Below are 23,673 nucleotides of genomic sequence, written 5' to 3'. Positions count from 1 at the left end.
TGCCCAAAGCTTAATGCAGTACTCCAGATGAGGTCTGACTACGTACAACTGAAGCATAACTTCCTCCCCTTTGTACTCCAGCCCCAATTGAGATAAAGGCCAACATTCCATTAGTCTTTTTGATTTTTTGTACCTGTGCACTAGCTTTTAGCGATTTGTGTACCTGGTCACTCAAATAAAAATAAAACAAAACATGGGGCGCAACCGTGGATAACAAGGAAAATTAGGGATAGCATAAGATCCAAGGAGAGGACATATAAATTGGCCAGAAAAAGCAGCAAACCTGAGGATTGGGAGCAGTTTAGGATTCAGTAAAGGAGGACAAAGGGATTAATTAAGAGGGGGAAAATAGAGTATGAGAGTAAGCTTTCAGGGAACACACAAACTGACTGTAAAAGCTTCTATAGATATGTGAAGAGAAAAAGATTGGTGAAGTCAAGCGTATGTCCCTTGCAGTCAGAATCAGGGGAATTTATAATGGGGAACAAAGAAATGGCTGACCAATTAAATACATACATTGGTTCTGTCTTCATAAAAGAGGACACAAATAACCTCCCAGAGATGTCGGGGAACATAGGGTCTAATGAGAGGGAGGAACTGAATGAAATCAGTATTTGTACGGAAATGGTGTTAGGGAAATTGACGGGATTGAAGGCCGATAAATCCCCAGGGCCTGATAATCTACATCCTAGGGTACTTAAGGAAGTGGCCCTAGAAATAGTAGATGCATTGCTGGTCATCTTCCAAAATTCTATAGACTCTGGCACAGTTCCCATGGATTGGAGGGTAGCTAATGTAACCCCACTATTTAAAAAAGGTGGTAGAGAGAAAACCGGGAATTATAGACCAGTAAGCCTGACATCAGTAGTGGGGAAAATGCTAGAGTCCATTATAAAAGATGTAATAGCAGAGCACTTGGAAAACAGTGACAGGATCAGACAAAGTCAACATGGATTTACAAAAGGTAAATCATGCTTGACTAATCTACTGGAATTTTTTGAGGATGTAACTGGTAGAATAGATAAGGGAGAACCAGTGGATGTGGTGTATTTGGCCTTTCAGAAGGCTTTCGATAAGGTCCCGCATAAGAGATTAGCGTGTAAAGTTAAAGCACATGGGATTGGGGATAAGGTACTGACTTGGATAGAGAACTGGTTGGCAGACAGGAAGCAAAGAGTTGGAATAAATGGGTCTTTTTCTGAGTGGCAGGCAGTGACTAGTGGGGTACCGCAGGGATCGGTGCTAGGACCCCAGCTATTCACAATATATGTTAATAATCTAGACAAGGGAACTAGATATAATATCTCCAAGTTTGCAGACGACACAAAGCTGGGTGGGCGTGTGTGTTGTGAGGAGGATGCCGAGAAACTCCAGTATGATTTGGACAGGTTGGGTGATTGGGCAGATGCAGTATAATATGGATAAATGCGAGTTTATCCACTTTGGTGGCAAAAACAGGAAGGCAGATTATTATCTGAACGGCAATAGATTGGGAGAAGGGGAAGTGCAAAGAGACCTGGGTGTCCTCATTGAAACTTATAAAATTCTAACAGAACTAGACAGACTAGATGCAGGAAGGATGTTCCCAATGGCGGAGGAGTGCAGAACCAGGGGTCACAGTCTAAAGATAAGGGGTAAGCCATTTAGGACAGAGATGAGGAGGAATTTCTTCACCCAGAGAGTGGTGAACCTGTGGAATTTTCTACCACAAAAGGCAGTTGAGGCCAATTCATTAAATATGTTCAAGAAGGAGTTAGATATATTTCTTAAGGCTAAAGTGATCAAGGGATATGGGGAGAAAGCAGGGACAGGGTACTGAATTTGGATGATCAGCCATGATCTCATTAAATGGCGGAGCAGGCTCGAGGGGCCGAATGGCCTACTCCTGCTCCTATCTTCTATGTTTCTATGTTTCCTCCACAGTTCCTACTTCCTCGACAGTAAGAAAATATTCTGATTTGTCTTTCTTGGATCCCAAGTGGATGACCTCACACTTCCACTCAATGAACTCTGTTTGCGATAGTTTTGATCACTCATTTAATCTGTCTATGTCCCTCTGTAACTTTCTGTTACCAACCACACAACTTACTGTGCCTCTTAACATACTGTCATCTGAAAATTTGGATATACAATTCTCTATTCCTTCAGCCAAGTCATTGAGATATATACTGAAAAGCTGAGGCCCCAGTAGAGATCCCTGGGGAACACCGCTTGGCACATCTGGCCAATCAGAGTACATTCCCTTTATTCCTACTGTCTGTCTCCTAACTCCCAGCCAATTACTAACAAACAAGTTAATTAATGTTCTTAGGTATCTTTTCACTTAAAGCTCTCTCTCAAAACCATAGTTATTTTCAGCAGATGTAGGAGCTGCTAGGCCTATCGTGGATGGAATTCCCAGGGTAGCCTGGAAACACCCCCAAACACCTGCAGCAATATGATTGGGGCACGCAGAAAAAGGAGCTGCCTCTTCTGGATTGAGATTTGGGGGACAACCTTTGGGGCAGAAAACTTATGGATCTGGGTTGCACCCCATGTTGTGAACCCCCTTATACCACAATTCAGGTAGAATATTGCCCTCTAAGCAACATGGGGGCTCCAAGTTGGAGTAGAGATTTCCTGGCTGTTCCAGAAAGAAGAATCTGCCCAAAAAAATCATTGCAAGTTGACGAGCAATGGGTTAATTAACATCCTTAAGTGTTTTTTCACTCAAAGTTCTCTCTCAACACCATGATAATTTCACAAGATGATTACAGATAAGGAAAAGCCATTTGGCCTCTCTTAATTCATCCATTCAGAGAGATTCCAGAGTCTCCCCACTGCAGCTACCGCCCAAGACCAATTTCACCCCTTAGGGAACAGCCTCATGACTCTTCTGCACCACCTCCAGCATTTGAAAACCATCCTTATGTCTCAATGACTAGAACTGGACACAATGCTGAAGGTGCATTCTGACCAGTATATAGTTTGGTCACAATTTCTTCTGGTTTGTATTCTACTATCTTGGTTATATAGTTCAACATTCTGTTGGCTTTGCTATTCGCTGCTCTTCATTGGTTCGATATGTTGAGCATGAGTCTACTAAGACTCCTAAATCTTTTCTGGTTTTGTCCTTGGCTATTTAAACACCATTCATTGGTATTGTATGCCACTTACTTTTTTCTTCCTACATTTGTTTACCTTAAATTTCATGTCCCACTTATATATTTTATCCAACTCATTCAGTAGTTTCTGACCTGCCTCCTCCTATTCCATTGACCCTCCTAGTTAGGTATCATCTGCAAATTTGACCATTTTCCATTGAGTTTCTGAATCTAAGTTATTTTTATAAATTAGGAGTAGTAGTGGTCCAACACCGAGCACTACAGCACTGTACTCAGTACTTCCCCCCCCCAATCCTGACCTAATTCCTCTAATGCGTACTCCCTTTAATGCTCTGCTACACCAATATATTTTTTTTACTACTTTACTTAGGCAAACTTCCTGAAAAAGACCAGGCCAAACATGTATGTTTGTATAATATTTAAAGGGGCGTTATCACCTCAACAGGGAGTATGCAGGTTGGCTCAGTTCCTGAAACATCCAGTTCTGAACAATGGTGTTGGTGTTGGCTGCTGGAAGAGTTTTGTGCTGCAACCGATGTTACACCTGCTGCATTGCGATCTTTAGCAAAGTGTCCTGCATTTTATGATATTTTTATAAATAGAATATTTTTAGTAACTGATGTGTTTGGGATTGTAAACATCAATCTCATCATTGCCTCCTTTCTGCTTCTTTTTTTCTTTGTCAATCGTTTCGAGTCTGTCACAAAGGCTAGAAACATAAAGCAACAATTTACCATCTCTGTGCAGAAACTAGAACTACTCTCCAAATTGGAAAAACTGAATTTGAAATATTGAGGTAGACCTTTTAAAAAGTTACTTGTCCTACATTATATACAATTAGTTTATTTTTGTTTGCTTGTTTTGGAATACTTACCATGAAAATATAAGATTAGACAGTTCACAGCTAATAAATTAAAGAAGGTCTGAATTTTGGTGTACTTCATGACAATCACAAATTTAAATGCAATTGTGGTAGGCAATTTGGCCCACCTAGCTTATCCTTCTGCAGAAAACCACAATTCCTCCACCAGTCTCAAGCTGTCTCTTGAATGACTTCAGTGTTTTTGCTTTCCCTACCCAACCCAGAGAACCATTCCAGGTATTGATCACCTTGTGTGAAGAAGTGCTTCCCAACACCAGTCCTGAGCTTGTCTTTTACCCATTGTTCTGTAGTCATGGTTTAACTTGAAATAATTCTCAGAATTAACCTTTTCTATGATAAAGAGAGGTAGATTTTCAGCTTACCGCCTGGTCGCAAAACTGGTGTTGTAAAAATCGGGAGGTTTCTACAACAGGCGGCCGACCTGGAACCTGGAGCCTGCAGAGGTCATTGGTCATTGGCGGGTAGGCGTGCCAAGGCTTGCATATTGGTGCATACAACTACTACAGCTTAGCTGTTGGCTTCTCCCACTGGTATGCCTTTTTCATCTTTTAACCATTATTTACTGTATTTGTGGCATATCCAAACCAAATTTCATCATTAACTTAACCTTCACTTGCCTGTGGCCTCCTTAGCTCCAATGAAAGTTGGTATTGAAAGAATTCCTTTTCATGTGCTCTCATTTTTCATCTATTCTTGTTCTGCTGAAGTCCAGAACAACTAGTCTGTAACGCCATAGTAATGGATTATTGCACATCGAGCTTCCCTCACCCCCATTCACAATGGGTTTGAAGGCAAAAAAATGCAAACTCAGTGCAAAAGCTAGGCAGTTGTGCCAGGTGTTAATTGAAAAGGAAAAATATAAAAAGATAGGTGGAATGGTTCTATGCATGTTATGATCAAATTCTCTCTCATCAATTTCTGTATAAAGAATTTTCTTATGTGAGAGTTTTTTTCCCAGGGTCAATAACAGGGAACGAAAGTATTGCAAGCAGCATGTAATATATCAATCCTGTCACACAAGGACTTGCAGAGAATTGAGCAGAAAATTACTAACTGCTACAGAGAGCCACAGGAGTGCAATACTTTGGGGATAATCCTTTTATAATGGAAAGTATTCAGGCAGTTTTTATAGTTAAACACACTGATGCTTGTAGGTCATAGAAAGGAATGCAATAAAGTAGGCTATTGTGGATTAGTGCAAAAACCTGTTTCCAGTCAGGCATTTCAATGCAGAAAGTATTATCACTTGTTTTACTAAATTATACCCACTATTCAAAAAAGGTGGTAGAGAGAAAATGGGGAATTACAGACCGGTAAGCCTGACATCAGTAGTGGGGAAAATGCTAGAGTCCATTATAAAAGATGTAATAGCAGAGTACTTGGAAAACAGTGACAGGATCGGACAAAGTCAACATGGATTCACAAAAGGTAAATCGTGCTTGACTAATCTACTGGAATTTTTTGAGGATGTAACTGGTAAAATAGATAAGGGAGAACCAGTGGATGTGGTGTATCTGGACTTTCAGAAGGCCTTCGATAAGGTCCCGCATAAGAGATTCGCATGTAAAGTTAAGGCACATGGGTTTGGGGGTAAGGTATTGACTTGGATAGAAAACTGGTTGGCAGACAGAAAGCAAAGAGTTGAAATAAACGGGTCTTTTTCCGAATGGCAGGCAGTGACTAGTGGGGTACCGCAGGGATCGGTCCTTGGACCCCAGCTATTCACAATATATATAAATGATCTGGACAAGGGAACTAGATGTAATATCTCCAAATTTGCAGACGACACAAAGCTGGGTGGGCGTGTGTGCTGTGAGGAGGATTTCGAGAAACTCCAGGATGATTTGGACAGGTTGGGTGATTGGGCAGAAACATGGCAGATGCAATATAATGTGGATAAATGCGAGGTTATCCACTTTGGTGGCAAAAACAGGAAGGCAGATTATTATCTGAATGGCACTAGATTGGGAGAAGGTGAAGTGCAACGAGACCTGGGTGTCCTTGTGCACCAGTCGCTGAAGGTAAGCATGCAGGTGCAGCAGGCGGTTAAGAAGGCAAATGGTATGTTGGCCTTCGTAGCGAGAGGGTTTGAGTACAGGAACAAGGATGTCTTGCTGCAGTTGTACAGGGCCTTGGTGAGACCACATCTTGAGTATTGTGTGCAGTTTTGGTCGCCTTATCTGAGGAAGGATGTTCTTGCCATGGAAGGAGTTCAACGAAGATTCACCAGGCTGATACCTGGGATGGCAGGAATGATGTATGAGGAGAGATTGGGTCGATTGGACTTGTACTCACTGGAGTTTAGAAGAATGAGAGGTGATCTCATTGAAACTTATAAAATTCTGACAGGACTGGACAGACTAGATACAGGAAGGATGTTCCCGATGGTCGGGGAGTCCAGAACCAGGGGACACAGTCTAAGGATAAAGGGTAGGCCATTTAAGACAGAAATGAGGAGGAATTTCTTCACCCAGAGAGTGGTGAACCTGTGGAACTCTCTACCACAGAAGGCGGTGGAGGCCAGTTCATTAAATATATTCAAGAAGGAGTTGGATATATTTCTTAAGGCTAAAGGGATCAAGGGGTATGGGGAGAAAGCAGAGACCGGGTACTGAATTTGGATGATCAGCCATGATTGCATTGAATGGTGGAGCAGGCTCGAGGGGCCGAATGGCCTACTCCTGCTCCTATCTTCTATGTTTCTATAGCAGATTTGACCACCTTTGGGATTGATTTATGTTGGTCTCTGTGAACTGGGGATCTCCTAACAGAGGCTATGATTTCTGAACTGTTAATTGATTATTGAAACTGACATGAGGTGGTTATCATAGCCAGGAAATGCTCATATTGCAACTTCAGACATGCAGAGATGCAAAATTAACAGTATGGGGCTGATTTTCCTGGGATGGCAGGAATGACGTATGAGGAGAGATTGGGTCGATTGGGCTTATACTCGCTGGAGTTTAGAAGAACAAGAGGGGATCTCATTGAAACTTATAAAATTCTAACAGGACTAGACAGACTAGATGCAGGAAGGATGTTCCCGATGGCTGGGGAGTCCAGAACCAGGGGTCACAGTCTAAGGATAAGGGGTAAGCCATTTAGGACAGAGATGAGGAGGAATTTCTTCACTCAGAGAGTGGTGAACCTGTGGAATTCTCTACCACAAAAGGCAGTTGAGGCCAATTGATTAAATATATTCAAGAAGGAGTTAGATATATTTCTTAAGGCTAAAGGGATCAAGGGATATGGGGAGAAGGAAGGGACAAGGTACTGAATTTGGATGATCAGCCATGATCTCATTGAATGGCGGAGTAGGCTCGAGGGGCCGAATGGCCTACTCCTGCTCCTATCTTCTATGTTTCTATATTTCTATGTTTCATGTTTTGCCCAGCAGTAATGGATTAGTTGCAGACCGAAATGGTAGTGCACCACTTGCTGGCCTGTTCCTGCTGTCGGTATGGCTGCTGCCATTTTCAATGGGTTCTTCGCATGAGGTTCTTCACAGACATCTGTCTGCTTAGGTGGGAGATTACTTTCAATATGCACCACGCATGATCTACCCATTGGTAGCAGACATCGTGCGGCCTAACCAACAGTCCTTAACGGGACTGCCGCAGGCCAACCAGAAAAAAACAAAGTACAAATGGATTATCGGAGCATAGGGTGCTATGAAAGGAGTGAGTGCAGAAAATTCTGGAGATGGAAGGGGAACAAAAGAAATTGTAGTTCATGTTGGAACCAATGATATGGAAAGAAACAAACTTGAGGTCCTGCAGAGGGAATTTCAGCAATTAGGAGCTAGATTGAAGAGCAACGTGTGGAAGGTAGCAATCTGAGGATTTCACCCAGGTGCTAGTCCGAGTCAGTATAGGAATAGTAAGACAAGGGAGTTAAATGTGTGGCTGGAGAGATGCTGTAGGAGGGAAGGGTTCAGATTTTGAAGTCAATTCTGCGGCAGGAGCAGTCTAGACAGGATGGGTGGGCTTCACCTAAACAAGACTAGTGCTCTCAATGGGACAGTAAATAGTGCTGTAGGTGAGAGTTTAAACTAATATGGAAGGAGGGAAGAGAAAAACAAAATGAGGGAGCAGAAAGGAAAGCCAGTGGTACAAGGAGTGTAGGAAAGATGAAAGATCAGAAGAATGAGGGATTAAAACAAGTAAGCTTGCCAGAGATGGGTGTTTTGAGTTGTATGTAAATGAATGTACAAAATACTGTCAATACAATTGGTGACTTAGAGGCATTAATTGCTGAGGCAGTGGGTATATAATAGTTCTAAGAGATATGGCTTAGGTTAGGGCAGGGCTGAGAAGTGAACATTTCTGGTTACAAAATATTCAGGAGAGATGCAGTAAGGAAATTGGAGAGTGGAGGGAGGTGGCCATTTTAATCAAAGATTCCATTACAGCAGTAAACCATAGGATTGCTACAGGGCATGGCATAAAAATTGAATCTATTTGGCTCGAGTTAAGGAATAAGAAAAGAACTGTTACTCTACTGGAAGTATAGTATAGCCCCCTGACCAATGCAAAAGAGATACAGGAAGAGATATGCAGACAAATTAGATTAAGAAAAGCAAGGAACAACAGGGCCTTAAATAATAGGTGAGTTTAATTATACAAAGATAGACTGAGGAAAGAATGAGGGAAATTGCAAAGCAAGAAAGGGTTTCTACAATACATGCAGGTCCAATGTATGTCATAGGACCCAGATTTGCATATTAAAAGGGGCCTACTCCTGAAACAGGCAGGTGCTTCGGTCACACAGCAAGAGACCCCTGTAAAAGTGGCAGCGGGCAGAGTCGGCACTAACGGGTTAACGGGTCTGCCAGCCCCATTTTAAGGTAATTACCACCAATTTCAGGAGGCTCCAAAAACAAAGAGATAATGTTGAACCAATAGAAATCATTGGTTAGGTTACAGTTAGAATACTATGCTGAGCTTTGGAAGCCTTACCTTGGGAAAGAAGTCAAGATCATGGAGAGGGTACAGAAGAGATTCACTAAGATGATACCGGGGATGAAAAGCCTTAGCTGTGAGGAGAGACTCAAGAAACTGGGGCTCTTTTCATTCGAACAGAGAAGGCTAAGAGAAAATCTAAAATTTGGTTAAAATTATGTTAAAATTGAGAAAAACTATTCCCAATGGTTGACACATCAGTAACTAGAATGTGTACATTTAAGATAATCACCAAAATAATAAAGGGAGAATGTATTTTTAGACAAAGAGTTGTTAAGACATGGAATGCCCTAGCACAAACAGTGGTGGAAGCAGAATTCACAATAAGTTTTAAAAGGGAAGTGAATAAATGAAAACTAAAATTTTTAAAGGGTATGGGAAAGGACAGGGTCATCAATAGACTGGTTTAAATAGCATAACTCAAACAAGGCTTGTCAGATATTCTAATATTATCTTTTGTCAAAAGATAAGCATTGTTCAAACAGATTGTGAAAAGAAACTGGACTAAAGATTAAGACTGGATATATCTCTACAGAAATGTCAACAAAACGGAAATGTGACAGTTCTGAATTCTTGAAATAAATGGTCCATTACTTTAGACATATCAAAAATCTGACCTCTACATGGCTTAGAACAGTACATTCAGTTAAAAGAATTTACACCACCAAAATATTATTCTTACATCTTCAATTCATGTTTAAATGATAAGCACCAAGCTGAGATTTAGATGTAACTGAACTGAGCCCAGATTGAGCTTTCTGACGGTGAAGTTGAAAATGTTTGTAAAATAATTAGCAACCGGGCTGTTGAAGGAGATGGTGTTGAGTTGAAAGAATTAGATTAGGTCTGTTTAATCCTCAGAACGTGTGTGACTGGCATGAGGAGGACTAGTAGGAAAATTAAAGGGGCAGAAAGAAAAAGGAGAACGTGTGTGCGTGTGTGTGTGTTGTATGTATGTGTCAGTTGAGGGAGGAATGTTGACCCGGGCATTGGGAGAACTCCTTGCTTTTCTTTGATTAGTGCCACAGAATCTTGGTGTCCACCTGAGCTGGCAGACAGCAGGGCCTTGGTTTAACACCTCATCTGGAAAAAAAATGAAGCACTCCCACAGTATTGCACTGAAGTATCAGCCTAGATTACATGCTCAAGATTATAGTGGGAAAAACAAAGTGCCTTCATAGGAATCATTCTCAAAGGATACAACACAATTATATATTTGGTGGTGGAATCGTTTTTATGGCAAGTCTTCATAGGCGCTGACCTCGGAGAGTCACGGCTGTTTTATGTTTAGCTTGCAGCTGGCTGTGCAACATCCATGCTTTGGGAATTGGCGACAACAGCAAAGTGTAATTGCAGCTATAATTAAGTTTACAACCTGTTCTTTGTAATTAATTTTGTTGTGTTAAACAACTTAAATCTTTGACAAATTGGCAAACAATGGGCAATAGCTGTGCGATTCTTCTAATCACCAAGCAACTGGTATAAAACAGAGCTGCTTCAAAGAGACCAACAAATTAAATTGAACCATTGATGCTGATAGAGGCTGACCTCCCTCACCTCATTTCCTACAGCTGGTCAGTCACCTGTTATGTTTTGGATCTCCAATGCTTTAAACTTAATACATTTAGTTTGTTGCCAGTATTAAGCAGTAGACCTACTACCCTGTGTGAAAAAAATGTCTAGTTTATGGTTAAACTTAGTTGTGCTCATTTACCTGCCCAGGTTGTTCACAGGCTGTCTGGTACTTTGCCTGTTGGCACACTTCTTTTACTCTTTCATATTTAGGTAGGTAATTAGTTTGTTGGGCATCACCAGTTCCCTCTTCCTTCTTACGGAGCAATTTGCTGGAAAAAAAAGGAGCAACAAAATTTTCTAGTAAACTGGAAGAATATGTGGATTTTAACACTACTTACTTTAAGAGCACTGCCCAGTTGCAATAATGCAATGTGCTTTCAACTGCTTGCTTTCAGGTAGTAACGACTGAAGATTTATGAGGTTTACTCAATAGCCACACCATGCTTGCCCACAAAGGAGCATTTATCAATAAACATTACCGCAAATTTGTCCCCTCTTCAGTATTTCGACTGCTACAAATTCTAATATATACTGTTGATAAAACCACTCACTGCTATTTTACTCCAACACATAATCCAGGGCAGGAAAGGATTTATTTGGTTCAGATAGAATGAGGAATGATTTAATGCTCCCTCCTACTTTAAAAACAATCTACTTTATCCCCTATTGTACTCCATACACTGGGCCAGAGAATCTGCTACCCTTCTAATGTGCTTCTGCAGTAATTTTGGCGAGATTAAACTAGAAGGGCCGGATACTAAATTGGGACCTGGATATAGCTGGTTCTGGTCTAATGTCAAAGTTTATGTGATGGCCTGTTGGTGCTAGAGCCTTTGTCTGCCCAAACATGTTAATCTGGGTGTGTGTTGAAGTCGAGTGGGGGGGGGGGGCGGGAGCAAGTTACAGGGCCCGTGGCCTTCAAAGGGACCAGGTGGAGGGTCAGCATAGGTAACCTGGGTCAGTTTTGATGCCCGCATGGAGGGCCAGACCAGAATCCCCAAGAGGAAACAGTGCAAATTTCCTTTTCAATTTTGAGTGACATGTTATTCTTAGTTGAATTAACCCAATTATTAGCCACAGATTCATTACAATGTTGTTCCGTTTGCCTTGTCAGTTCTTTTCTTAATTTTTTATTGATTTGAGCAAAATTTGCCACCTTTTTTGAGTCATATACTTCACTTGCAGCTACACCCTGTGAGGATCTTAGACAGTTATGTACAATTGGCTAAACATGAATAACAGTAATTGTGTTGTTTTTCTATTCACAGCATTGTGAAATTGGATAAAGTGAAATGAGAAACTAGTATTGGGCCAATAGCCTCACAACATTCACTAGTGATGATTTTGGTCTCGTTACTGCACCATTTTTGCAGGAACGGAATGGTAGTGAGACCAAAATCTCTGTGCAGGCACTTCCCGCCCCACTCCAACTGAAAGCCAGGCCACCACGGTTTTGGAACGGTTTGGGAAATAGTCATCCACTGTGCTGTCCCTTGATACAGGCAGGAGCCTGTTAATTTATATAAATCGGGGTCTGACTATGATGATATATATAGGATTCCGATGCAGTTTTACTGCTCCAACAAGTGGCAAGACCCACCCAGTGGAACTCAACCTAGAGCAGCTTAAGCAATGGTCCCTTAATGGGATCACTGGAGCGTCTCCAACAATGCTCCAGGTAAGTTCTTTTAACTGTTTATGTGGGTCCAGGAAGAGTATAAATGCTATTCCTGACCCTACTAAAATGGTCTTGCTCACTGCCGGAACCTCTGTTGCCTCCTCCATGATTGCTTGCCCACCTCCTCCCACCCCTCCCCTGAAATTAAATACTGGTGGCTCGGGTCTACAGGGGGACTGTCAGATTGCCTGCCCCTGCGCTCCAAACGCACAGGCAGTTTGTGGAGAATATTTTATTGAGTCCCCGCCATGAAAATGGCTGAGGCCTCCAACGATGTTTATCAAGCAGGTGGACTCGTTCCGCCCACTGCCCACCTGTTCAATGGCGTCACACTCTCTGGGCTCACACAAGAATGGCGGAGCCCTGGAGGGCTAAGGCATCCATCCAGCACGACACCCTGCCTTCTGGAGGAAAAACTAGGAGGAAAAAATACATTCCTTCAAAATGGTGAATGTACTTTATTCCTAGATTTAAAGTACTGACACACTCTCGTTGGTGCAGTAATACTTTCGAAACCAATCCGAGAGAGACTGAAGCAAGGTTTTACAGAGCTGAAGTTATGTAGGTAACTTTCAAAGTAATCTACTGGAAACACGCCAGCTGATTGATGCATATTGCTTGAGTTTCACTAATACAAGCACACAGATATGAACATTAGTTTTCTGTCAGTAAGATATATGTATTCTTTCTTCATGTTAATATAATTGGCACAAGTTTCAAGAGATAGCCTCCAGTCTTCAGGCAGGAAGAGTGTGTGGAATCACAGTGACTGGGGAAAAAAATCAATATCTATTACTGTGGTGAGACCAAGGCTTAGTGTTACTTTCCTGGGGCACGATTTAATCAGTGTTCAGCTGTCTTTTAAGATGGCGTATCTTAGTCAGTCTCAGTGGAATATGTCAACGTTCAGAAAACCGAGAGCTGATCACAATTAAGCCTCAGGCCTTTAGATGTATACTTTGATTTGTGAGGTTGCTAAAATGCTTACTGATGAGGCAGGAATCTGGAAAGTTGTTACACAGGATAACACGGATGGTTTCACGGTTGCTGCTGGCTAAGAAAAGGTGGTTTCTCACATCTCACAGTATGTTTTCTTATATTACTGACTGGAGCTGATACTAATTAAGTAAACAATTAAGCAAAAGAATAAACAGAATTAGAATAAGCAGCAGTTGCACAAAACTATATTGGGGTATACTTAAGAGCATCACGTTTATATTCAGCCAAAAAGAATTCGAACTAATTTTAATACTTCTCCTGTCATTTCTCTCGCCTTTTTGAGTATTCTCGACTAAACGGTGATTGTAGGGCTGAAGCCGACTCCTGATAGATACGGAGCTCAACTATGTGGCGGAAATGAATTAACGCAGGCAGCTGAAGGGACACATCACTGAAACATTTAGTGAATTCTGCTGATTCTGATTCCCTCTCCTTGTACTTCCCTCATGCCTCAGTAACTTATTAATTGGCTTTACTAATACCATTAGCACTCACCACTCCAGAAGGAAAAAATCTATATAAATTAATTTTATAAAGGATGTTAAAGTTAATGAAAATTATTTGGCACCAATTTTCTAAAAGGGAAATTAAGGGTAATGCTTGCTGTTTAAGATCAATTGTTATTTTTAACCTTCTGATGGCACCTTTTTGTCCCAATTTGTTTTCCTTTTGCTAGTCCTCCTCAGCCAGTGTCTGTGCTGCTGGTTAACCAGACATGGAGTTAAAATGGAATGGTACAGTATGGAGCATTTAATCAAACCAGTGTGTGAAGGGAATTCCTAATGACAGCTATTGATAGCCTCCAGTGAGCTAAGCAGTAATCACTTTTTATTATCTTTATAATGATTAGGCATGTGGAGGTGTTAAAGATTTATATGTAACCATCAAGCTCTCCCTTTACATAATGATTTGGTTAAAATCGTAGCATGGGCAATTCGCTGTTAAATGGCTGCATTCAATTCCTGGCATAAAACAAAGATTGCATAGAATTGGTGTTTATTGCCAAGAATTTATAATTAGGTAAATAAATGGAAAAACTTTTTGCATGAAAAAAACTGACCTGCTGAGTATTTCCAGCATTTTCTGTTTTTATTGTATATAAACCACCTACTCGGTCAAATAAATCAGTGTGGCAGAAAAAACAAAGGGCCCGATTTTTCTTTTCACCCTCCATCCGAGGGCAACTCAGGTGGTAATGCGCAGGGTCCAAACAGATCTGAACTCAACTGTGCTTCCAGGTGCAGGTCAGCACCATGCCCTGAATGTCCCCCTGGCACAGGAACACCCTTTGGAAATGGGATGAATCTCAAATCAAGGCAGAAAGGTTGGCTGCAGCTGCAGACCTGAGAGACTTGCAGCAGCGGTAATGGCCACTGGCTTCAGGACCATGGAGGAAAAACATCCCATGAACTGCCTTAACTGTGTCCTCAAGATGGAGCCAACAGTCAAGCTGAATACTAGGAAAGGAAGGGGTTAATGTTAATTAAACCATGAAGGCTTATACATACAAAACATTCCTTGCCAGGTATAGAAAACAAGCCATTAAGACTACAAGCCCACAGATAGCTTGTTAAGGCAGACATAAAGATGCCTTGCTTTATCTGGATATGTGTGCAACGGCTTTATTAGCAAAGACCAGAGAAGCTAGGGAGTAAACGAGCAATCTGGCATGTCAAAGTGCTGGTGCTTCATTGATTTGGAGGTCATCAGGGGTACCAACAGGGCCGTGTGAGGTGATTGACACCAGACGGCGTGAACTCTAATAACAGATGTGTTAGTCAGATAAGTCAACAGAATTGTGGAGTTTCTTTGGAAATTAAGGATATTTAAAATGGTGGGGGCGATTTTCTCAGCCCCGAGGAGGCAGGTTTGGAGGCGGTAAAATTGGAAAACCTAAGTGCGGGTTCAGAACCCACCTCCAACCCGCCTCCGCGCAACTTTTGCTGGGTGGGAATCAGTCCCACCTCCAGCATGCCAGAGAGGTTGTTAAGAGTCTTAAGTGGTAGTTAAGAGCCTCTCTAATCCTATTTTGAGAGGCCCTCGTTATTTTTCCACATTTTCAGCGTGTTCCATGACCCTCCTAAACCACGCCAGCTAAACCTGGCGGGTTGACAAGTGGGTGGCCTCCTCACAGTTGCAGCTCCACCATTAAAACGGAGCTTTCATCAGGGATTAGTTGCAGGTGTCAGAACTTTGCTTTAAAAGGTCTTTCAGCACTTTTAGCAGGCCATCTGAAGTCAGAGGTGCTGCAACTTCTATCTATCAACTGTGGGACCTCCTTAGAAGACCCTCTCCCCGCTTGCAATGAGCGCTTCCCCAATGGAGGCATCTGCAAGCAGCATGGGAACCATTTATTTTCTTTTTCCATGGACCTCAGATTCGGATGAGGAGCATCCACGGCAGCAGCAAAACCAGGCAGCTCAGCAGCAACAGCAGCAGGAGCCCCAACCTCCTGCACACCCACCTCATGCTGCACAGGGCAGAAGGCGCCAGTGCATCGAGGCACCTCGCCACAGGAGATACCCCCAACAGAGGGTTTACAGACAGAGGATGAGCTACCTCAACATGAGTGAGCAGCAGTGTCAAAGAAGGCTGAGACTTTCGCGAGAGGTTGTCCGAGACATCTGCGGACCGCTGCAACAAGACCTGGTGCCCAGAGGAATGGGTGGACACCCCTTACCAGTGGCTGTCAAAGTCACCACTTTTTTGCCTCAGGCTCCTTCCAGGAATCATCAGAAGACATCAGCAGCAATTCCCAGTCGGCTGCCCACAGTTGCATCATGCAGGTTACCAATGCCTTTTTTGCTAAGGTCCACAATTACATCCACTTCTCAAGGGATCAAGCAAGTGTAACCGCGCGTTCGGTTGGCTTTGCAAATATGGCAGGCATGCCAATGGTGCAGGGCATCATAGACTGCACACATGTGGCCCTTAGGGCACCCCATCACAACCCAGTTATCTTTGTCAAACGCAGGGGTTTCTACTCCCTCAACGTACAGCTGGTGTATAACCACAAGAAGGAGTTTTTGCATGTTTGCGCCAAGTTCTGTGGTAGTTGCCATGACTCTTTCATCCTGCGGAACTCTAGTGTTCCTCCGCTTTTCAATCCGCCAAACCAACTTAATGGATGACTCCTTGGTGCCCCTGAAGAAGTGGCTAATGACGCCGATCAGAAGGCCAGTTAACGAGGCTGAAGAGTGCTACAATGCCAGCCACACTTCGACCAGGTCCATTATCGAGCAAACCATTGGGTTGTTGAAGATGCGCTTCCGATGCCTTGACCGATCAGGTGGGGCCCTGCAGTATACACCATACAGGGTCTCCAGAATAGTCGTGGTCTGCTGTGCACTGCACAACATGACACAGCGTCGTGGCTTGCAGCTTCCTGATGAGCAAGTGGCTCAGTTCCAGGCCTCCTCACAAGAGGAAGAGGATGAGGATGAGGAGGAGGAGGATGAGGAGGCTGAGGAGGAGGAGGAGCAGGAGGAGGAGGAGCAGGAGGAGGACCGAGTGCCGGTCTATCGACCAGCAGCAGTGGCAGCACGCGAGCACATGGCTGCCCGGGATGCAAGGGATGCACTTATCCTGGCCAGATTTGCATAGGTTGCCCATGTTGGCACATGTCCTTGGCTCCATCTTAAGACATGATAGACAATGGACATGACCCTCTGGCCTCCTTTCACTCTGATCACCAACCTGACAAACAAGTGTCGCGGAGCCTGCAATGTGGAGCTACCTAAGGCGAAACAACAGATGCCATCACGCCAACAGGGATGGCATTTCATCAATACACAGAAACATTCACCCAATCTGCACACAGATCTGGAGGTTATATCCCTTGCCAGCTGGACCCACACAGCCTTGGTTTCTTTGGGAGGCCTCTTCCTCCCAGATGAGGGGAAGAACACCTCCCTGCTAGCTCTCACCCCCTCAACCAACCTTGGTAGCGCTTCATCTGAGAACCTCGGGGAGGCCCTTGCCTTGGAATTGGACATAGTGGTTTCTCAGAACATGTTGCAGGTGGTGCAGCATAGGCAGAAATCCAGTGGAATGATGCAAGGCAGCAGGCAGCCCTTAAATGAGGCTGGAAAAGTGATGTCAGCAGAGGCGAGTTTCAGTCCCAAAACACTAATTGACCAAGGGCAGCCTACACCTCTGAAATCAACCGGCCAATTAGGGGAAAATCGCAATTTTTTCAAACCTATCAGTGGAGGTGGGTTTGGAAGCCACTCAAACCGAAACCTGCCTCCAACCCGCCTCCAATGGGAAAATTGCCCCCGGTGTTTTTGACACTCGGGGGCATTTTCCCAGCTCTGGGGAGGTGGATATGGAGGCGAGACTGCCGGGAAAATGGCAGAAACTGGGAGCAGGTACCGACCACGCTCCCAACCCACCTCCGTGCCATCTTCCCAGGAGGCGGGTCCCCGAATCGCGCAGGGTCCTGTCTTCTCGAGGCGGGAAGGGGATTACAGTTTTGAGGCTTTTCCCCATTTTATGCCTGCAATTGCAGGCTTCCCAACGGCTGCAAACCTCGCCAGGGTCAGTGAGGCGAGCAGTGGGTCTGCGGGGGTGAGAGGAGTCGAAATGTCAGCTGTAGAGGTGCGTGATGGGTGCAAGTGTGGACAGGTAAGTATGAGAGGTGAGTGTAAAGTGTTGGAAAAAGTTTCCTTACCTATGCTTCTTTCTGCAGACTTCAACCTTTGAGGATCCGAAGGTGCCTCATCTCAACGGCAGAGATGACAGAATGACTGCTGCATTCTCAGATGTAGCAGCCATCTGCTTTCTGCCAAGGAGAGAGGTCTTGGTGAGCCTGTGTGCAAGGGCTCACCTTAGAACAGAGATTGTCAGTGTTTGACTGCTTCTCAAAGCTGTCAAATGCTGACAATTTATGTCAAAATTTTTCGACAAATGAAGCGCCATACGTTGATGTCAACTATCACCAGCTTTTCCTTAATTGGCTGGTAGCCCGCAGGGCTGGCTCAACAAGGCCAATCAAGGGAAAATAGCGTGGGTTGGTCAGACGTCGCTAGGGGCAGGACTGAAACCTGGAAACCAGAAGTCCCGCCTCCAACACTTCTCCATTGAGAAAATTCAGCCCTCAGTTTTCAGTCTCAAGACTTCAGCCCTTAGTTTATTTCTAGTTCTTCTTCTTTCATATGGTAGTAGTAAAAAACAAATTAAATATCAATATCTGTCAGGTATCCAGGCTAAAGCATCAATATCTTGAAGGCTGCCTGCAAATTTCTTCTGAGGGCAGTGTTCAATGATGTGCTCCAGAGTCTTTGAGTAGTCTTGTAGTATAAGATGTAGGAGCTCTTTGGGGGAAAAATTGGGTTTATTTGCACGAATCAGCCCAACCAGCGGTGGTAGCCGGTAGCGCCCTGTGGCGCTGCGCCGGTGGCGAGTGCGCAGCACTCCACTCGCAACCCGGCCACAAACTTGGGTTGCGCCCCCTGACCTATTGCCGGACGTCCTGATATGTCCAACAGGATCAGGGGGGCGTTTATGCAGCCACGGCGGCACGACTTAAAGGGCAGGTGTCGGGCAGCCATTTTGTATTGGCCGACTGCCAGCGCCTGCCCCCTTCTACTTTTTTTTTCTGGGTGCCGGCCACGATCATGCAGCCTGGCACTCCTCTTGACTGCTGGGCTGTTTTCAAAGCACCCCACTCCCCGGTGGTCCAGCAGGGCCCCAGTGCACGCAGTGCTAGGCCCTTACCCTTTAATCAGGGGAGGGAGGCTTGCAATGATGAGGTACTATGTGCCAATTGCGCTATTGCACGTAGCGCCGCGATATTCAGTTGTAGCGCCTCAAGAAGGAGATGGAGCACTTCCAGTAACGCCTGACCTCCCGCTACAACTGAATTTCATAGAAACATAGAAACATAGAAGATAGGAGCAGGAGTAGGCCATTCGGTCCCTCGAGCCTGTTCTGCCATTTAATGAGATCATGGCTGATCATCCAAATTCAGTACCCTGTCCCTGCTTTCTCCCCATATCCCTTGATCCCTTTAGCCTTAAGAAATATATCTAACTCCTTCTTGAATATATTTAATGAATTGGCCTCAACGGCCTTCTGTGGTAGAGAATTCCACAGGTTCACCACTCTCTGGGTGAAGAAATTCCTCCTCATCTCAGTCCTAAATGGCTTACCCCTTATCCTTAGACTGTGACCCGTGGTTCTGGACTCCCCCGCCATCGGGAACATCCTTCCTGCACCTAGTCTGTCTAGTCCTGTTAGAATTGTATAAGTTTCAGTGAGATCCCCTCTCATTCTTCTAAACTCTAGCGAATGTAAGCCTAATCGACCCAATCTCTCCTCATATGTCATTCCTGCCATCCCAGGTATCAGTCTGGTGAATCTTCGCTGCACTCTCTCCATGGCAAGAACATCCTTCCTCAGATAAGGCGACCAAAACTGCACACAATACTCAAGGTGTGGTCTCACCAAGGCCCTGTACAACTGCAGCAAGACATCCTTGCTCCTGTACTCGAATCTTAGCGCTATGAAGGCCAACATACCATTTACCTTCTTAACCGCCTGCTGCACCTGCATGCTTACCTTCAGCGACTGGTGCACAAGGACAGCCAGTTCTCATTGCACTTCCCCTTCTCCCAATCTATTGCCGTTCAGATAATAATCTGCCTTCCTGTTTTTGCCACCAAAGTGGATAATCTCACATTTATCCACATTATACTGCATCTGCCATGCATCTGCCCAATCACCCAACATGTCCAAATCATACTAGAGTTTCTCTGCATCCTCCTCACAACACACACGCCCACCCAGCTTTGTGTCGTCTTCAAACTTGGAGATATTACATCTAGTTCCCTCATCTAGATCATTTATATATATTGTGAATAGCTGGGGTCCTAGCACCGATCCCTGCGGTACCCCACTAGTCACTGCCTGCCACTCGGAAAAAGACCCGTTTATTCCAACTCTTTGCTTCCTGTCTGCCAACCAGTTCTCTATCCAAGTCAGTACCTTACCCCCAATCCCATGTGCTTTAACTTTCCCCACTACTGATGTCAGACGTACCGGTCTATAATTCCCTGTTTTCTCTCTACCACCTTTTTTAAATAGTAGGGTTACATTAGCTATCCTCCAATCCATGGGAACTGTTGCAGAGTCTATAGAATTTTGGAAGATGACCAGCAATGCATCTACTATTTCTAGGGCCACTTCCTTAAGTACCCTAGGATGTAGATTATCAGGCCCTGAGGATTTATCAGCCTTCAGTCCCGTCAATTTCCTTAACACCATTTCCCTACAAATACTGATTTCATTCAATTCCTCCCTCTCATTAGACCCTATGTTCACCGACATCTCTGGGAGGTTATTTGTGTCCTCCTTTGTGAAGACAGAACCAAAGTATGTATTTAATTGGTCAGCCATTTCTTTGTTCCCCATTATAAATTCCCCTGGTTCTGACTGCAAGGGACCTACGCTTGACTTCACCAATCTTTTTCTCTTCACATATCTATAGAAGCTTTTACAGTCAGTTTTTATGTTCCCTGCAAGCTTACTCTCATAATCTATTTTCCCGCTCTTAATTAATCTCTAATTAATTTCAGGCGGAGGGGTGTTAATTTTTCCGGGGCCGAAAGGGGCGACACCGAGCTTTTCCCCCTTTGTCTAATATATGTAGAATTGTGTTTCTGCAAAACTGGACAACAGTGAGAAAGGTTATTGAAGTTAAGATTGTAAGACTTATACCAGCCAGATATAAGTGTGTCACTTAGGTGTACATGTTCCCTGAAGATAAAGGGAGGTCAGATTTAGGCCAGTTAGTCCAGATACAGCAATCAACACAGAAGGTGAAATTACCCCGGAGCAGAGGATCCAGACAAAATAGATAGCACCTATATAGTTAGATGTTCAACACTCTGATGCAAATATCATCCTCTCACAGGAAGTCAAGGCAAGTTTTTATTTATTTATTCGTTTATGGGATATGGGCGTTGCTGACAAGGCCAGCATTTATTGCCCATCCCTAAAGCCCTTGAGAAGGTGGTGGTGAGCCGCCTTCTTGAACCGCTGCATTCCTTGTGGTGAAGGTACTCCCACAGTGCTGTTAGGGAGGGAGTTCCAGGATTTTGATCCAGCGACGATGAAGGAATGGATATATTTCCAAGTCAGGATGGTGTGTAACTTGGAGGGGAACTTGGAGGTGGTGGTGTTCCCATGCGCCTGCTGCCCTTGTCTTTCTAGGTGGTAGAGCTCGCGGGTTTGGGAGGTGCTGCCGAAGAAGCCTTGGCGAGTTGCTGCAATGCATCTTGTAGATGGTGCACACTGTAGCCATGGTGCACTGGTGGCGGAGGGAGTGAATGCTTGAGGTGGTGGATGGGGTGCCACAAAGCGGGCTGCTTTGTCCTGGATCGTGTCGAGCTTCTTGAGTTTTGTTGGAGCTGCACTCATCAAGACAAGTGGAAGTATTCCATCACACTCCTCACTTGTGTCTTGTAGATGGTGGAAAGGCTTTAGGGAGTCAGGAGGTGAGACACTTGCCACAGAATACCCAGCCTCTGACCTGCTCTTGTAGCTACAGTATTTATGTGGCTGGTCCAGTTAAGTTTCTGGTCAATGGTGACCCCCAGGATGTTGATGGTGGGGGATTCGGCAATGGTAATGCTGTTGAATGTTAAGGGGCGGTGGTTAGACTCTCGCTTGTTGGAGATAAATGTAGGAAGTTACACAACACCAGGTTATAGTCCAACAGCTTTATTTGAAATCACAAGCTTTCGGAGCGCTGCTCCTTCTTCAGGTGAAGTGGAGAAATGCATAAAGACACAGCTTATATAGTCAGAGAATCATGTCAGATGTTTACAGGTAACCTTTCCAACTGCCATTTATCACACCTCGGCAGAGAGATAATCACAGCAGTCAAAGGTGTGAATGGTGTCCAAACAGGTCAGTCAGGGAAACATTACATCAAAGAACAATGAGGTGGGGTCACAGGGGGTCAAATATTACAGATGCTGGGGTCTGTATGAAAAACAAAAAAACAGACAAGAAACATTTTTTTTGGCTGGAAATCACAGCAGGTCCGGCCGCATCTGTGTAGAGAGAACAAGCCAATGTCGACTCGAGTCTGGATGACCCTGCATCAGGTGGGGTTACATGTAGCGTGACATGAACCCAAGATCTCGGTTGAGGCCGTCCTCATGGGTGCGGAACTTGGCTATCAGTTTCTGCTCGACGATTTTGCGTTGTCGTGTGTCTCGAAGGCCACCTTGGAGAATGCTTACCCGAAGATCGGAGGCTGAATGTCCTTGACTGCTGAAGTGTTCCCCGACTGGGAGGGAACAGTCCTGCCTGGTGATTGTTGCGCGGTGTCCGTTCATCCGTTGTCGCAGTGTCTGCATGGTCTCGCCGATGTACCATGCTCCGGGGCATCCTTTCCTGCAACGTATGAGGTAGACAACGTTGGCCGAGTCACATGAGTATGTACCATGTACCTGGTGGGTGGTGTCATCACGTGTGATGATGGTATCTGTGTTGATGATCTGGCATGTCTTGCAGAGGTTGCTGTGGCAGGGTTGTGTGGTGTCGTGGTTGCTGTTCTCCTGAAAGCTGGGAAATTTGCTGGGAACGATGGTCTGTTTGAGGTTAGGCGGCTGTTTGAAAGCGAGTAGTGGAGGCGTGGGGATGGCCTTAGCGAGGTGTTCGTCGTCATCGATGACATGTTGAAGGCTGCGAAGAACATGGCGTAGTTTCTCTGCTCCGGGGAAGTACTGGACGACGAAGGGTACTCTGTTGGTTGTGTCCCGTGTTTGTCTTCTGAGGAGGTCTATGCGATTTTTCGCTATGGCCCGTCGGAACTGTCGATCGACGAGTTGAGCGTCATATCCCGTTCTTACAAGGGCGTCTTTCAGTGTCTGTAGGTGTCCATCGCGTTCCTTCTCGTCTGAGCAGATCCTGTGTATTCGCAGGGCTTGTCCATAGGGGATGGCTTCTTTAACGTGGTTAGGGTGGAAGCTGGAGAAGTGAAGCATCGTGAGGTTGTCCGTGGGCTTGCGGTAGAGTGAAGTGCTGAGGTGTCCGTCTTTGATGGAGATTCGTGTGTCCAGGAATGAGACTGATTCTGAGGAGTAGTCCATGGTGAGTTTGATGGTGGGATGGAACTTGTTGATGTTATCGTGTAGTCTTTTCAGTGATTCTTCGCCGTGGGTCCATAGGAAGAAAATGTCGTCGATGTATCTGGTGTATAGCGTTGGTTGGAGATCCTGTGCAGCGAAGAAGTCTTGCTTGAACTTGTGCATGAAGATGTTTGCGTATTGGGGTGCGAATTTGGTCCCCATGGCTGTTCCGTGTGTTTGGGTAAAGAACTGGTTGTCGAAGGTGAAGACATTGTGGTCAAGGATGAAGCGGATGAGTTGTAGGATGGCGTCTGGAGATTGGCTGTTGTTGGTGTTGAGTACTGAGGCTGTCGCAGCGATGCCGTCATCGTGGGGGATACTGGTGTAGAGT

General features: G+C 44.5%; 1 protein-coding gene across 4 annotated transcripts in view; it reads right to left on the bottom strand.

Moving 5' to 3' along the window:
- sulf1 (sulfatase 1) overlaps window positions 1-23,673 on the bottom strand; it is a 601,332-nt gene that overhangs the window by 98,229 nt on the left and 479,430 nt on the right. For all 4 annotated transcript variants that reach the window (XM_085993124.1, XM_085993123.1, XM_085993126.1 and 1 more), the window contains one exon: window positions 10,663-10,792. In XM_085993124.1, the coding sequence (XP_085849250.1) occupies window positions 10,663-10,792 (130 nt within the window). The remainder of the gene's footprint in view (window positions 1-10,662; window positions 10,793-23,673) is intronic.

This window comes from Somniosus microcephalus, chromosome 7 (assembly GCF_052327205.1).
Source record: "Somniosus microcephalus isolate GS21.2 chromosome 7, FLI_Smic_1.0, whole genome shotgun sequence".
Lineage (NCBI taxonomy): Eukaryota > Metazoa > Chordata > Chondrichthyes > Squaliformes > Somniosidae > Somniosus > Somniosus microcephalus.
Note: the sequence above shows the minus strand (reverse complement) of the source record. Positions and strands in the feature narration are given on the sequence as shown.